A 14,430-nucleotide genomic window follows, 5' to 3' on the forward strand; every position below is an offset into this window, starting at 1 on the left:
CGTCAAACTACGAGTTGTCATCAATATGTCGAGCGATGAAGAGGAATTTATTTAAGTATATTATCTTCTCCATCGGAGAAGAAGGTAAAAGAAAAAAGAAGCACTGGGTGCATCCGTACATTAGGAATAATTGAAACAGCATTTCATTTATTGCCACGAGGGAGTTACAAGAGAATGATTAAAAATTTCAGACATTTTACAGGATGTCTAAAAATGCTTATAACGAGCTTGTGGAAACTGTGAAGCCGGCTATTAAAAAAAAAATCGAACATACCCGAATGCATTAGCGCGTATGAAAGGATTTGATTACGCTGAGGCAAGTAGCATTCTTTTTGAAATTTTAATATGATAGACGGAGTAAAAGACGGTGAGGATTTCTAACGTAGAAAACGCAGTGTCGAAACTTTAACACAAGTTATCCCTCATCCCTTTAACTCCTCTATAGAACACTGGGGAAACTTTTTGTTTTTAAGATTACTATCTATAGACAATTTTCCTTAATCCCATGTCATTTGGCACTTTATCGCATGCCGATGGGTCGTTCGCGACGCTTATTACTGCCTTATAATGCCAACAGAAAATTAGAAAAAATTCATAAGGTATCATCTTCTAAGCTTTAACTAAACGCATCCAAGGAAACTTTTTCAAATTCTTTCATTTTAATAATATTTTATCACAAACAAACATGCACCGTGCAGTAGTTTCATAAAAAAAATCATGATTTCTCGACGAATTGGCCGGACACGAGATTAGGGTTATCGGCATAGGATTAGGGTTATTAACATGAAAATCAAATTTTTGTAGATTATAAAATTTTTGATGAAAGTTCATAGAATCAATTTTTGATTGCAGACAAAAAACCTTAAAGACCTTGTAAATAAGATTATTTTTTCATTCCAAAAAAAAAATCCTTTTGAATGTCAAATACATGAAAATCCCTGCTATATGATAGGCCTTATGCTGCGTGCTTGCTGCGACGAGTACGAATAGGTGACGACTCTTGTGCGGTTCGCCATTTGAACACAAGAGTGCGACAGCGGAGCGTACCCTCGCATACATTTTGTCGCATATGCAACGCTGACGATACGAGCCGTGTGCGAAGAGCCTAATAATTTCACCCAGTTCCAGCTGATTCTATTTGCATATACACTTGCTTGAAAAATTATACGTACACAAAGAAATGAAAGCAACATATTAGGAAATTCATTGTAAAAACAGCTAAAACCTTTTAAACTTTTATGAGAAATGTTTAGTCAGTAATTTTTCTACAATTTCGATACATTTTTCCCCCATTTACATCTTTCAAAATTAAATTTCACAAAATCTCCAAACTCAGTTTTAATTATTAAAATCTAATTTTAGCTGCTTTATAACTACGGGTGATTCAACTTTGACGATGGCCGGAAACAGAGTTAACGATCCCTTCGCCGGTGACTGTCAACTTTCAATTACATTCTCGCATAATCACGTAATGAGCCTTTGATTATAATGAACATATAAAAATGTATGTATTTTACATTCACTTAACGGCTATTTAGCTAGCTCAGGGTTGCCCAGTTAAGGGATTATTCTGGTCAAGAAATTTGAGAAAAATTGATTCTTTTCCGCATATTTTCAAAGTTTAGACCTTCAAAAATATGCCCTTCAACGGATTTTTCAAAATTCGAATTATTTTCGGAGATATAGGTATATATACTTCTATACTATATACCTGGAAAAATATCGCCGATTAGTCCAGAGTGAGTAGTAAATATTATGATCTAAGTAATTCTATTGGAATTGTTGCTCAAACTTCAAACGCGATTTTCTCAAAACTACTTTTTTTGAGATAGTCGTCATGATATCTCAAGTTCTACTTGACCGATCGCTTTGAAGTTTGATAAGAATTTTTTATTTTACATCTGTCTATCGCGCCTGCCTCGGATTTTGAAAAATTTTAGTTTGAAGTATGTATTTTAAAAAAACTTCAAAACAAAATAAAAGGAGGGTAAAAAAACTTTTTTTTGTATTGTAAGTTGACGTCATTTTGTGATTTTTTTCTTTGATTTGGCGTAATCCGATAGCAACGTCCTAACTAATGAAGAATTTTTTTAATTAGTTTGTTTTCGATCACTACAAGGGTTGGAATCATGTCAATCATGGAGCAACGTTTTTTATGTAGCCCCCACTCCGCCGGCCAGTAATTCCACGACATTTTTATTTTTATATTTTTTTTATACTTTTCCAATATTAATAAAAACCATAAAAAAATGGAAATGTTTTTCGCTTTTTTTTATCTTAGTTTTAAAAATACCTAAAATTAAGGCGTCTAGACCAGAATACCCGCTTAATTAGTTTCAGTACTTCCTCTGGATCGCTGTGGAAGTCTGGTATCCAGGTTTTGGATCTTGGCCGGGTGGGGATATTTTCTCGGAGAACCACATCGAGGTGGGCACCCGGCCAAGGCTACCCTAAACGATTTATTGTCAAGGTGTTTAGGTCTACCGATCGTTGCTCAGCGCACCTTATTAATTTTACGCGTGCTCGAACCAACCCGCATTCGAGCAACTGGGTGGAGGTCCTGAATTTTCTTTCAGTATATCTCTGCATACTTTGCAGATACTCCTGTTTATCAGGTTCCAGTTTGCGTGCAGTGTCGTACTGTCATGGGAACTGCGATCAATCACCGCTCTTATGCAGCTTTTTTCCGCAAAAGATTTCTTTATCGTGATGTTAGTCGCCTGAGTGGCGGACACCTTTGTTCTTTTGGCTTCAGCCAATGTCTCTTCAAGCGATCCTTTGCGCTTGCCTTGCGCAGAATCCATTTAGCAGCTAACCTAACCTAAACTATAGCATTAAGAATTGAACTCTATTTTTTCACTACCCGTCAATAACGGTCAGATATGACACAAAATCGATTAATTCGATTAGAATATAAGAATAATAATAAGAAAACACAATGCATAAAGTAGTCCACACACTGAGGTGCTTTCACGCTTTAATGTTAATTTTAACATTTTTATTCAAATTTTTATTACTTTCTTCCATTTTGTGTTGAAATAGAATTGTTCAAAGTAAGGAGCTAAAGCGTACGTACTGATAATATAAAAAAGCGTCAACATGCAATGAAGCGGTCAACAAAAATGCCAATAATGTACATTCATTCACCTGTATATTTTATATTTTATATGCCAAAAGTATATATACATTTTCTTTTTACAGTTCCTTACATAATTTTTGTTAAAAACCATATTTTAGTGATTATTTTGTTTTATTGTTATTAGCATTTTTGTTACAAATATTTACATCATAATTACACAATCTACAAAACTGTACTACATGAAGGGGGATTTTCATGGGTACGGCAGGCTGGATGGGCCCATGGAGTGTGTGGATGACAACGGGAGGTTTGAGGAAATGGATAGGAATGAAACAAATAAGAAATAACAAAAAATAAAAGAAAAGTGAAACAGTGAAACGGAAAATCAGACAAAGAGGTTTCATGATAATTTGAAATTTGAAAAATGAAATAAGAATAAGCAGATAAATTAAGAAAAAAAAGCAGATGGAAAGCGCGAAGTACCTAGTTACCCTACACGACCTCTTGCGAAAAGTTAAAGCAGCGCCAGGCTAATAGTTTGCGGGACAGAGAGTATGTTTTTATGGAAACGGGATAATATACAGCACATTTTAAGAATTTAAACAAAAACAAATTACGCATGTTTATCAACTATTTATTTTGCTAAAAGGTACAGGGTAATTTACCGCTATCAAAGTGTCCGACGCCATCGTTATTGGTGAATATTTCGCGGTCCTCATCTTCCACCCATGACGCGACCGATATGAAATCCGCCACAAAACTGGGTATGTGACATTTGAGTATGGCGCTGTTACCGCGCAGAACGGCCTCGTCCATAACATTTACCGTATAGGATTGTGGAACGACTATGAATTGGGCGAGCATGTGAAGCGGAAAAGAAATAGAGGAGAAGAGTGAAAGAGGCAATGAGGAGCATTAGCACAAATAGCGTTAGAATCGAAATCATAAAAAGTATTATATTAAATTAAAAACAAGCGAAAAACTTATGTTGCATGTTAATTTTGGGACATTTTTGATGACAGCTGGAAAATCCCCCTAGAACTACATTTAAAAATATGAAAAAAGTACGAAAAAAAAATTATTTAGAAAGTCTGCTTATCTGTACTACCGGCACTGTTTTTTGTATAAATGCCACCCTCAGTATCGACCCAATCGACAATATCTATGTGATCGGCAACAAAAGATGGCGTTTGACATTTGAAAATAGCGGCATTGCCTTTAATAACGTATTCGTCGTAAACTTGCGATTCAAAGAATTGCTTGACAACTGTAAAGGAAATGGAACGGAAAGCGAGTTAGGAATGAGCGAAGTAGGCATGAAAAATATATGTAAAATAAAATTCAAAGTTGCACCAATGGCGGGAAATTTTAGGTCCAAGGAACACAGAACCCTACTAGAGTTATTAATTCTAGAAAATATTTTCATGAAACGAGCTATATGGGCTTTTTAACACTTAAAAAATTATTGTAGCTTAAGTTTTTTTTTTATTTAAAATATACGAAATTTTACCCATCACTTCATCGCTTTTTGCGCGCATAAATTCTACGCCCTCATCATCCACCCACGATTCTACATTTATGAAATCCGCCACGAAAGAGGGCACCAGACACTTGAGTGTTGCGGAGTTGCCACGCAAAACAAATTCATCAATAACGCGAGTTTGATAAAATTGATGTACCACTAAATGAAAACGAAACACAATAGGTTGTAATGGAAATTGCAAAGTAAATTAATGCTAATGGAAGTGAAATAGGATGTTTTAAGAAACACATCAGCGCATGCGTAGAGTTCATGAAAAAATTTAATTTTTTTTAACTATCAGCTATACCAATCTCTTTATCAGTGTCTGGATAGTAATTTCTGCCTTCCGAGTCTAGCCACAGATCGACAAACACAAAGTCTGCCACATAAGAAGGAATTTCACATTTCATTACCACCGAATTGCCACGTATGACATATTCATTATCGGCCTCGGACTCATAACTCTGTATGACAACTGCGTGAGAAGTGAATGAGTGAGAAAATAGAAAGAGGACATAAAATGAATAACATATGGAAAAGTAAAATAAAAATGTCTTAAAAAATGGTAATGAAGGGAAAGGTGGTGTTGCTTGGGAAATGGGGAGCTAAAGAACTTGCGCACATTACACGCGCAACTAAGCGGAAAATTTTGACATTCACGCAAATACCATAAGCTTGCGAAGAGTTGCTGCGCCACAATTCGACACCCTCCTCATCGACCCAAGCTTCGACCTGCACAAAATCAGCTACGAACGAGGGTATTTTGCATTTCACCACCGCTGCATTGCCTTTGATCACATACTCATTCTCTGCTTCGGTTATATAGAACTGTGAGACAACTGTCAAAACAAAGGTAAGAGATTTTGAAACAAAAACTATGCAAAATAATATTAAATGAAAATAAGAGACATTTGCTAAGTAGGAGGGGAAATTGTGGGAAGTGGACAGTTGCTGAAATTTCGACTATAAAACCACTTGCGAAAATCGCTAAATGACTAAATGATTCGAACCGTAATTATCAGAGAACTTCAGCACATTGCCATCCTCATCTATCCACGCTTCAACGCGCACAAAATCGGCGACAAACGATGGAATGGAACATTTAAGCACAGCGGCATTGCCTTTAATTACATACTCAGTCATAATTTCCGCCTCATAGAATTGATTAACAACTACAAGAGATTAGCAAAAGAAGCGTAAGTGCGTAGAACATAAAATAGAATAATAAAAAAGGGATGATTTTTAATTTCTAAAAGTATTTATAATAAAATCGGGGATCACAAGGAAGCTACTTAAGTCAATAAGTAATTTTGTGCCGCTAGTAATTGTTGTAAAAGCGCTTATGCCAACCATAATTGTCGCTGTGCCGTAAAACATTGCCCTCCTCATCGATCCACGATTCAACGCGCACGAAATCCGCCACAAACGATGGAATGGAACACTTCAGTACCGCCGAATTACCCTTAATCACATATTCCATTAGAATATCGGCGCCATAATATTGATTGACAACTAAAAGTGAGTGTGTGTATGTGGAGAAATTAATTCAAAGTTTGCAAAAATAGAGCACAAAGAAAGAAAAGTTTAAGAGACGTAATAGTATTGCAAGGAACGTTCGGGAAACGGAATGTAGCGAATTAAATGCGCGCCACCAAAAAACCAAGTATGCATTACTTAAACTCGTATATTTTGTTTATTTAATGCTAATTTGTACCAAAACTATCGGTGGGTAGAAATTCTGCGCCCTCACTGGACAGCCAAGCTTCCACTTTGACAAAATCAGCAACAAAACTGGGAATGGTGCATTTCAAAACCGCTGTATTGCCTTTTATGACATACTCGGAAACAACCTCAGCCTCATAGTATTGATTGACGACTGAAAATTAGCGAAATTAAGTGCGGAAAGTAAAATAGAGAGTTAAGAAATTTATAAAAGGATGTGTAAATAATGAAAATATTGATTGTACGCATGTGTGGATTGGGAAGTAATGTACACATTAAAGTAAAAAAATGCAAGTAAACACTAATTCCATTTTCCAAAGAAATTTTCTGTTTTTTCTTATAATTTCACACTACCGGTGCCCTGTTGCTCATCCAACGTTGCATACAACTCGCCACTTTCGTCCTGCCACGAGATAACCTGCACGAAATCCGCCACAAACGAGGGTATGGAACACTTAAGCACCGCAGCATTGCCACGTATTACATATTCATTATTCACTTCGGATTCGTAGAATTGTTGCACAACTATATTAAAATGGGGAAGAAGAAGAAGAAGCAAAGAAATTCGCGACGATGAATGGAAATTCTCGGCTGGTACAAGCCTGTAACGGCTAAATTCTGTATGAATGAAAATGCAGCTCAATGGGAGCCTATGTTTAATTACATAAAGCAACATGCCGCAACATTTACTCCAATGTTGTTACCACTTTTGCGCCATGTTTAAGCGAATTAAAGTGCTAAAAAACACGAAGCACGAAGAAGTGTGGGAAAATACAGCGCGGCGTGTGAGCGTCTGATAGGCTCGTAAGCTGCTGCCACCAAGTCTTTTGACTTTTCACATGTAACGTGTTTAATTGAAATGAAAATCACGGTAATCGCTTACCGTGAAATTCGCACGCTTACCCAAAGAATTCTAATGATTCTAAACATATTTCATGCGCGATGTCTTATCCTATCCACAGTAATTCTGAATGTTAATGCTCGCGTGTGGCTACCCCAACTCAATTATGAATTAAATATTTATAAATGCCTGTTTAGAAAAAGAATAGACATGACAAGAATTGAGAAAAATTATGTAACGCCCTTTATCTTCTCAGGCAGAATGTGGAAGTGAAATTAGTTAGTCACTGCATATTTCAAAGTAGAGTCTTGAAATGGTGAAGGTAAATGACTGATTAAATATAATTAATTAAGTGTAAGTGTGGAAACATGTGGAGAGAGAAAACAAATCGAGAATGAAAAAAGCCCAATGGTTTAATGAAATTAACCCTCCGTAGGTCACTCGAATCTGGCCAAACTGGCTTTTTCGACTTTGGATGTGAGTTTAACATATTACTATTATAGCTAACGACTAGAGCATCCAGGTAGTTTCCGAAAATTTGATTTTTTATCGATTTGTGGATATAATTATACAAAAAGGATCCTCGAACAGGACGAAAAAGGCCAGAAACAGGTCCCCAACTGAAGGTTTTGAAAAAGGTGTCCAACGGAGGGTTAAGCTGTCGGGTGCTTGACGCTAATATCTAAAATTTTTGATTTTCATCAAGCAAAAGCCGACAACAAGTATGTGTGACACGAAGCAAGTACGAGTGTCACCCGACACGCACACATATAAGCCTGCTGGACAAGCATGCTGGATCGTCACCAGAGGCCATAAGAAGGTAGCAAAGCAACCCGGCAACGCGCAAGGCGAATCTATTCTAAGGGCGGTTGTAGTAGGCCAGCTGGTTTCTTTTTTCGCCGCGTACATTCGGATGTCAGCACGTAATTAAGTTGCGAAATTTATAATTTGAAAATTGAAATTTTGTACTCAATTTAAATTCAACAGATATTTTATAAATAAATAATAAACGAGAAAGTATGCAATTTGTTTTAAATAAATAAATCACTTCTTTGCTTTCTACTTTGACGTGACATTCCAATGTACAAAATGTGATTCTTGGCCTAGGGCCCCCACCTTTGATGAATTCGCCTTAGTAACGCGTAAATTGTTTTGGGTTGATATTTATTTAATCTACTTCTTTGCCCTTTGAAATTCATTTTCCTTGAGGTGTTTAAATTATTAAGTGTAAAATTCCGCACACATTTGCTAAAAATTATTAAATCTTTGTCTAAACCAGATTTATTGCATTACCGAGAAAGGGTGAAAAATAAATGCCTTCAGGCATAAAAAATTTACAGAGTTATCGAATACCGAATTACAATGTTGCAGAACTTGATCTGAAAACTTCTAATGTCCATTTAGAAATCTTCGTCGAATGAAACATTTTAACCAAAGCTTCGAAAAATAACAGGGGAAATGAAAAAAATGGAATAAGTAGGAGGAAAACCGAAATGAAAGACTCCGCAGAAAAATAGCTGTAGGGAAACTATTAAACAATATTGAAAAAATTTAAAGTGAAAATCTGAATTAAGTGGTTAAAATAGCATAAATGGAATAACACAAGATGTAGGGAGAATATTTCGGAAATAGAAGTGAGCGGGCCAGTAAGGAAAAAGTGAAACGCAAGAGAAGCTTTAAATGGTAACCTGTAGGGGAATAATTAAAAATGAAAGGATTCGGTAAAGGGCAAAACAAAATTAAACAATGAACATGAAACCGCAGTACAAGAAAATTGATTGAAATATGTCGTAAATAAGCAACTCCATTGGGAAAAGTAGGCTACTTACAAAAGAAAACATAAATTATTGGGACCGACGTTTTATTACGAAATTTTTTGCAGGGATCTTAAAGTTGGGCACAGCTTCGTTAATTTTGTACATATTTTTATTATTATTTTTTACATTGAATACCAAAGTTTCATTTTTGACTCCTGTGAAATTGCAACTGAAGGGACTTCAATTCGAAATTTTTGGAAAAATCACCAAATAATTTAAAACGAAAAAAAACCGAAAATAAATATTTATTTATATTTAAGGAAAAAATATCTAGAAAAATTATCAAATAATTTTCGACAAAAAACCTGAAAATCTATATTTAGTTATAACATTTCATTTTTATTTATTTATAGAAAGATATTTTCTAGAAAAAAATCTCTAGAAAAATATTCAAATAATTTTCAAGAAAAAAACCCCGAAAGTGAATGAATTATTTTTGTCTCATTTTTATTTATATAAAAAAAATATTTTCGGGAAAATAATCCCTAGAAATAGTTTTCGAGAAAAAAGAACCGAAACCCAATATTTAATAGGACTATGAATAAGTTCGTGCGGTTTTTTTTCGAAATTTGAAACTTTATTGACGTAAAATGGATACAAATTTAATATTCAAAATATTGTACATCGCTTACTACTACTTTTTCCCATCTTTCTGGCAATTCACGGATTCCCTTTGTGAAAAATTCGGTCGGTTTTGCCGCAATCCACGAATCGATCCATTTTTTTACTTCATCGTAATTACGGAAGTGCTGGTCAGCCAGGCCATGTTGCATCGATCGGAAGAGATAGTAATCGGATGGCGCAAGGTCTGGACTATACGGCGGGTGGGGTAGGACATCCCATTTGAGCGTTTCTAAGTATGTTTTGACCACTTGTGCAACATGTGGCCGAGCATTGTCATGTTGCAAAATAACTTTGTCGTGTCTATCGGCGTATTGCGGCCGTTTTTCTCGCAGTGCTCGGCTCAAACGCATCAATTGTCGTCGGTAGACATCCCCCGTAATCGTTTCATTCGGTTTCAGTAGCTCATAATACACAACACCCAGCTGGTCCCACCAGATACACAGCATAACCTTCAGGCCATGAATATTCTGCGCCGACGTCGATGTTGAAGCATGGCCAGGGTATCCATACGTTGCCCGACGTTTTGGATTGTCGTAATGGACCCACTTTTCATCGCCAGTCACAATTCGATGCAAAAAACCCTTTCTTTTGTGCCGTTGAAGCAGTTGTTCGCATGCCATAAAACGGCGTTCAACGTCTCTTGGCTTCAATTCATACGGCACCCAATGGCCTACCTTTCGGATCATTCCCATGGCTTTTAAACGTTTGGAAATGGTTGATTGATCAACTCCCAAAGTTTTTGCAACCTCTTCTTGCGTTTGAGCCGGATCTTGATCGAGCAATTCCTCCAATTCGGTATCCATGAACTTTGGCGGCGCACCCTCGCGTTCTTCGTCTTCCAAGCCAAAATCACCACTTTTAAAGCGTGCAAACCACTTCTGGCACGTTTGCTCAGATAGAGCATGCTCACCATAAACTTCCACCAAGATACGATGACTTTCGGCTGCTTTTTTCTTCATATTAAAATAATGAAGAAGAATTCCCCGCAAAAACACATTATTTGGCACGAAATTCGACATTTTCAAGTGTGGTAAAAATATTGTTGTTTACGCTTCAAATAAAAAACTTATACTGACGTTTGTGCCTTACGACAGTAGCTCTCCAATGAATGTTTGGAAATGTGGATCGATGGAATAATAATCAAGTTACGCCATCTGTTGTAAAACCGCACGAACTTATATCATATCATTTTTTTTTAATTATAGAAAAATATTTTCTAGAAAATAGTCTCTAGAAAAATCTTGAAATAATTTTCCAAAAAACAAAAAACTGAAAATTAATTATTTATAACACTTAATTTTTATGTATCATATATATAGAAACAAAAAAGCTGGAGAGAAATCTTGAAGTTTTATAACATCTGAAAATTCATAACATCTCATTTTTTTTCGTATATGTAGAAAAATATTTTCGGTAATTTTAGAAAATTATTGTACGATCAAAGTCAGGTATATGAAATTTCATATTTAATTACGACTGCTAATGCAATAAATTTGTGTAAAAGTTATTAAATTAACACTTTAACGCATTCTAATACTGTGACTGCTTAGCTGATAAAATTCACATACAATAATTGAAACGTGTAAGCAACTCCTAAGTCATATCGAATATTTGTCCAATTAAGTAAATTAGAAATGAAGAATTCGCATATATAAGTACAGTTTGTCTCACAAATCTTTTCCTATGAAAATCTTTGAAGTAGTCAAAACCATAATTTGTACGCCATTAGTGAACAGAAGGAAATTATTTGCTTAAAGTGATTTAGAAAAAAGTCGTTAAAAAGCAGATGTTATATTCGGCACTGTTTCGAAATTCTTTTCACTTTTCAACGAAACGAAAGATCAAATGTACATGCAATTTTTTTTTTTTTGTTAATATTTGGAGTGACTAACTGCCATGGTGAAAAAATTTGAATATGAAAAATCAGCTGGTTGGCTGACGTAACTGGGGGCATGATAGCGTTTTGTTTACGAAAAAAGTTGAGATTGTGTTGGTGATATTCGCAACAAATCAACACAGCCTTCGCCCATATAACTTCGTTGCCGCCTGAATAACGACTGATTGGACGAGTGTGTGAATTCGTGTGAAATGAGCGAGCAAAATTCTGATGCCGAATACCCTATGACGTGGCAGTCGAAGTTACTCGCTCGATTTAATTTTTCACCATAGCTGAAGGCCAAACCTGGTAATCTATCACTCTTGACCACTCGCAGTACTATTGTCGATTGCAACCTCCTGGGTGGGTATTGATAAACTTAGTTTTATTAGGTCATATTCCTGGAGAATATTTTCCCATTCCTCTTTGATGCATTGTATCAAATTGTTTTGTGTGTAGGACATCTTTTTGCACTTTCTTTTCCATATCCGGGCATAAATTTTTAAAGAATTATGAGACAAACTGTATGTAATTTTTAAGAGAATGCACTATGCAGCAAAACTGCAACGAAATATAAAATGCTGATATTTACTATAAATTGATAGCCCATTGAAAATTGGTTTCACTGTGCAGTAGGTTCTGTTTTTATGCGGTAGATACGTTCCGCAAGAAACAGCATAAAAAAAGATACTAGTTCTATAGTAAAACTATAGATACGTTTCAAATGCTAAAACCGCATAAATCTGAAATAATCGCATAAAAAAGGGCACTAGTCCCATATTATAACTATAGATACGTTCCATAGACCGCATGAATCTGTGATGAGTTTTTGCTTAGCTGGTTTAGAATCTTGTTTATATGTACAATTCCCGATAGGTCGACATGCATTTTGTAATTAAAAAAAAAAACCGCACTATTTCAAAACCGCATAAAAACAGAACCTACTGTATTGTGTTGGAGTGCTCCTGCTTTAATGATTTTTTCGTTATTTGATACCGTTTATTGTTTTTCGGATAATTTCTACGAAGATATTGAAAGCATTTCATTATCAATTATTTTGATTAAGCTACCAAGCTTTATTATTGTATATTCACATTCACAAAACTGTGCCCAACTTTATTTAATCTTTTCTAAAATATAAAATAGTACGCATACTTTTAAACTAGTTTTGACAGCACAGTTCACGCTAAGCAGGCAAACATAACCTAAGAATGCAAACACTTTTGCACCAACCATATTCGGTGCCTGGTAAAAAGTCTTCATTTTGATCCGTATGCCATGACACAACACTGACAAAATCCGCAACAAAGGATGGTATTTCACATTTCAAAACAGCCGCATTGCCACGAATCACATAAGCTTTATTTACATCGGTGTCGTAATATTGGGCAACAACTGAAGATTGGTGAAAAATAATAGAAATAAATTTAGATAAAATACAGCATTCGAACGCTTTTTTTTTCAAATTAAATAAATCTGTAAAAGAAGAAACTTCCCGTTGTCGCGTTAAAATTTAAAACAAAAAATACTTTACATAAATTAAATACTATTTGGTTTTAAGGATGAAACAAAACAGCTGTCTTGTGATGTAGCAACAGCTGATTTGTGGTGTAGACGTGGTGAGAAAGTTGGTGATTGCAGTGAATATCGATGTGCTGTGTTGCGCCACATTTGTAGTGTCGATGCTTGAGTGTAGTTTGAAAAGTAAATTGAAGTTTGCGAAATTTCGTGTTGCCTGTCAATTTACAGTGAGTGTTCGAAAACGTCGCTTATAAATGTAAAGTTGTGTTAATGAAATATCTTTTACGTCAGCAACGTTTTGTGAACTGCTAAAGTTATTGGTGTTAATTAATTTCTTTCAAGTGGAAGTTAGGCCAATTAAGAACGTTTGTGAATTGTGTGTATAAAAGTGTTTTTTTTTTTTGTTTTTTGTGTGTCCATATTTTCATATAGGCACGCATTTGTGTACTTTACAGGATTATTGGGTAATTTTATACGCTCTTTACAATAAGGTTGTTGTTTTTTTTTATTTTTTTACAAAATTAATAATTGTGAGAATAGACAGTTTTCTAAGTTAAATTGCAATATTTATTAGGACGTTAGACAATTAAATACGTAGCTAGGCTTGAATGGGAAACACACCATACTCCGTGCCCGGAAAGAAACTCTCTTCCTGATCAGTGTGCCAGGATATGACGCTAACAAAATCGGCCACAAATGATGGTATGTCACACTTCAAAATGGCCGAATTGCCGCGTATGACAAATGCCTTGTGGATATCCTCTTCATAGTGTTGAGAAACGACTGCAACGATGTTAAGGTGTTGGCAAAGGAAATGAAACGATGAAATAAATGCAGTGTAAAGTCGGGGAAATAGAAGTATGAAAGTGTGAAAAGTGAAATAAATAATGCAACAATTAAAAAAAAATGATGCTTAGGCAATTAGGTAAGCAGTAGAATGTAATGAGACGATTTGTGATGAAAGAAAAGGAATAAATGAAAAACAAAAAACCAAATTACGAAGGACGGGAAATGTATTTTGTAACGCATGGTCTTTGCAGCAAACAGCAGCCGCACGCGATCAAGAACAAACATTTCAAGAGCATTACTACCTTGCGTGCGATTAGTGGAATCTAAGATAACAATAAAAACCGGGCGGGGTAGGGATGCTTAGACCAGATTTCGTAAAACTATCAAATTTCTGGAGTATCAATTGTTGCATTTCCGCACCATATTCAGTTCCAGGAAAGTAATTTTCATCGCTATCCGTATGCCAGGAAACCACCTCCACGAAATCCGCTACAAATGAAGGTATGAGACATTTGATAACCGCCGCATTGCCACGTATCACGTGTTCTTTGTTGACATCCGCTTCATAGTATTGCGCGACCACTAAAATATGGTGTTGGAGAATTATTGTTGTAATTTTAAGATGCGAAACGCTACTAT

At 35.6% G+C, this 14,430-nt stretch overlaps 1 protein-coding gene across 1 annotated transcript in view; it reads right to left on the reverse strand.

The window, feature by feature from the left end:
• Positions 1 to 14,430, reverse strand: part of LOC128867720 (cell adhesion molecule Dscam2) — a 245,634-nt gene that overhangs the window by 137,299 nt on the left and 93,905 nt on the right. The window contains exon 4 of the mRNA XM_054109170.1: positions 5,612 to 5,773. Coding sequence (XP_053965145.1) covers positions 5,612 to 5,773 — 162 coding nt within the window. The remainder of the gene's footprint in view (positions 1 to 5,611; positions 5,774 to 14,430) is intronic.

The sequence above is a fragment of the Anastrepha ludens genome, chromosome 6 (assembly GCF_028408465.1).
Source record: "Anastrepha ludens isolate Willacy chromosome 6, idAnaLude1.1, whole genome shotgun sequence".
Classification (NCBI taxonomy): Eukaryota; Metazoa; Arthropoda; class Insecta; order Diptera; family Tephritidae; genus Anastrepha; species Anastrepha ludens.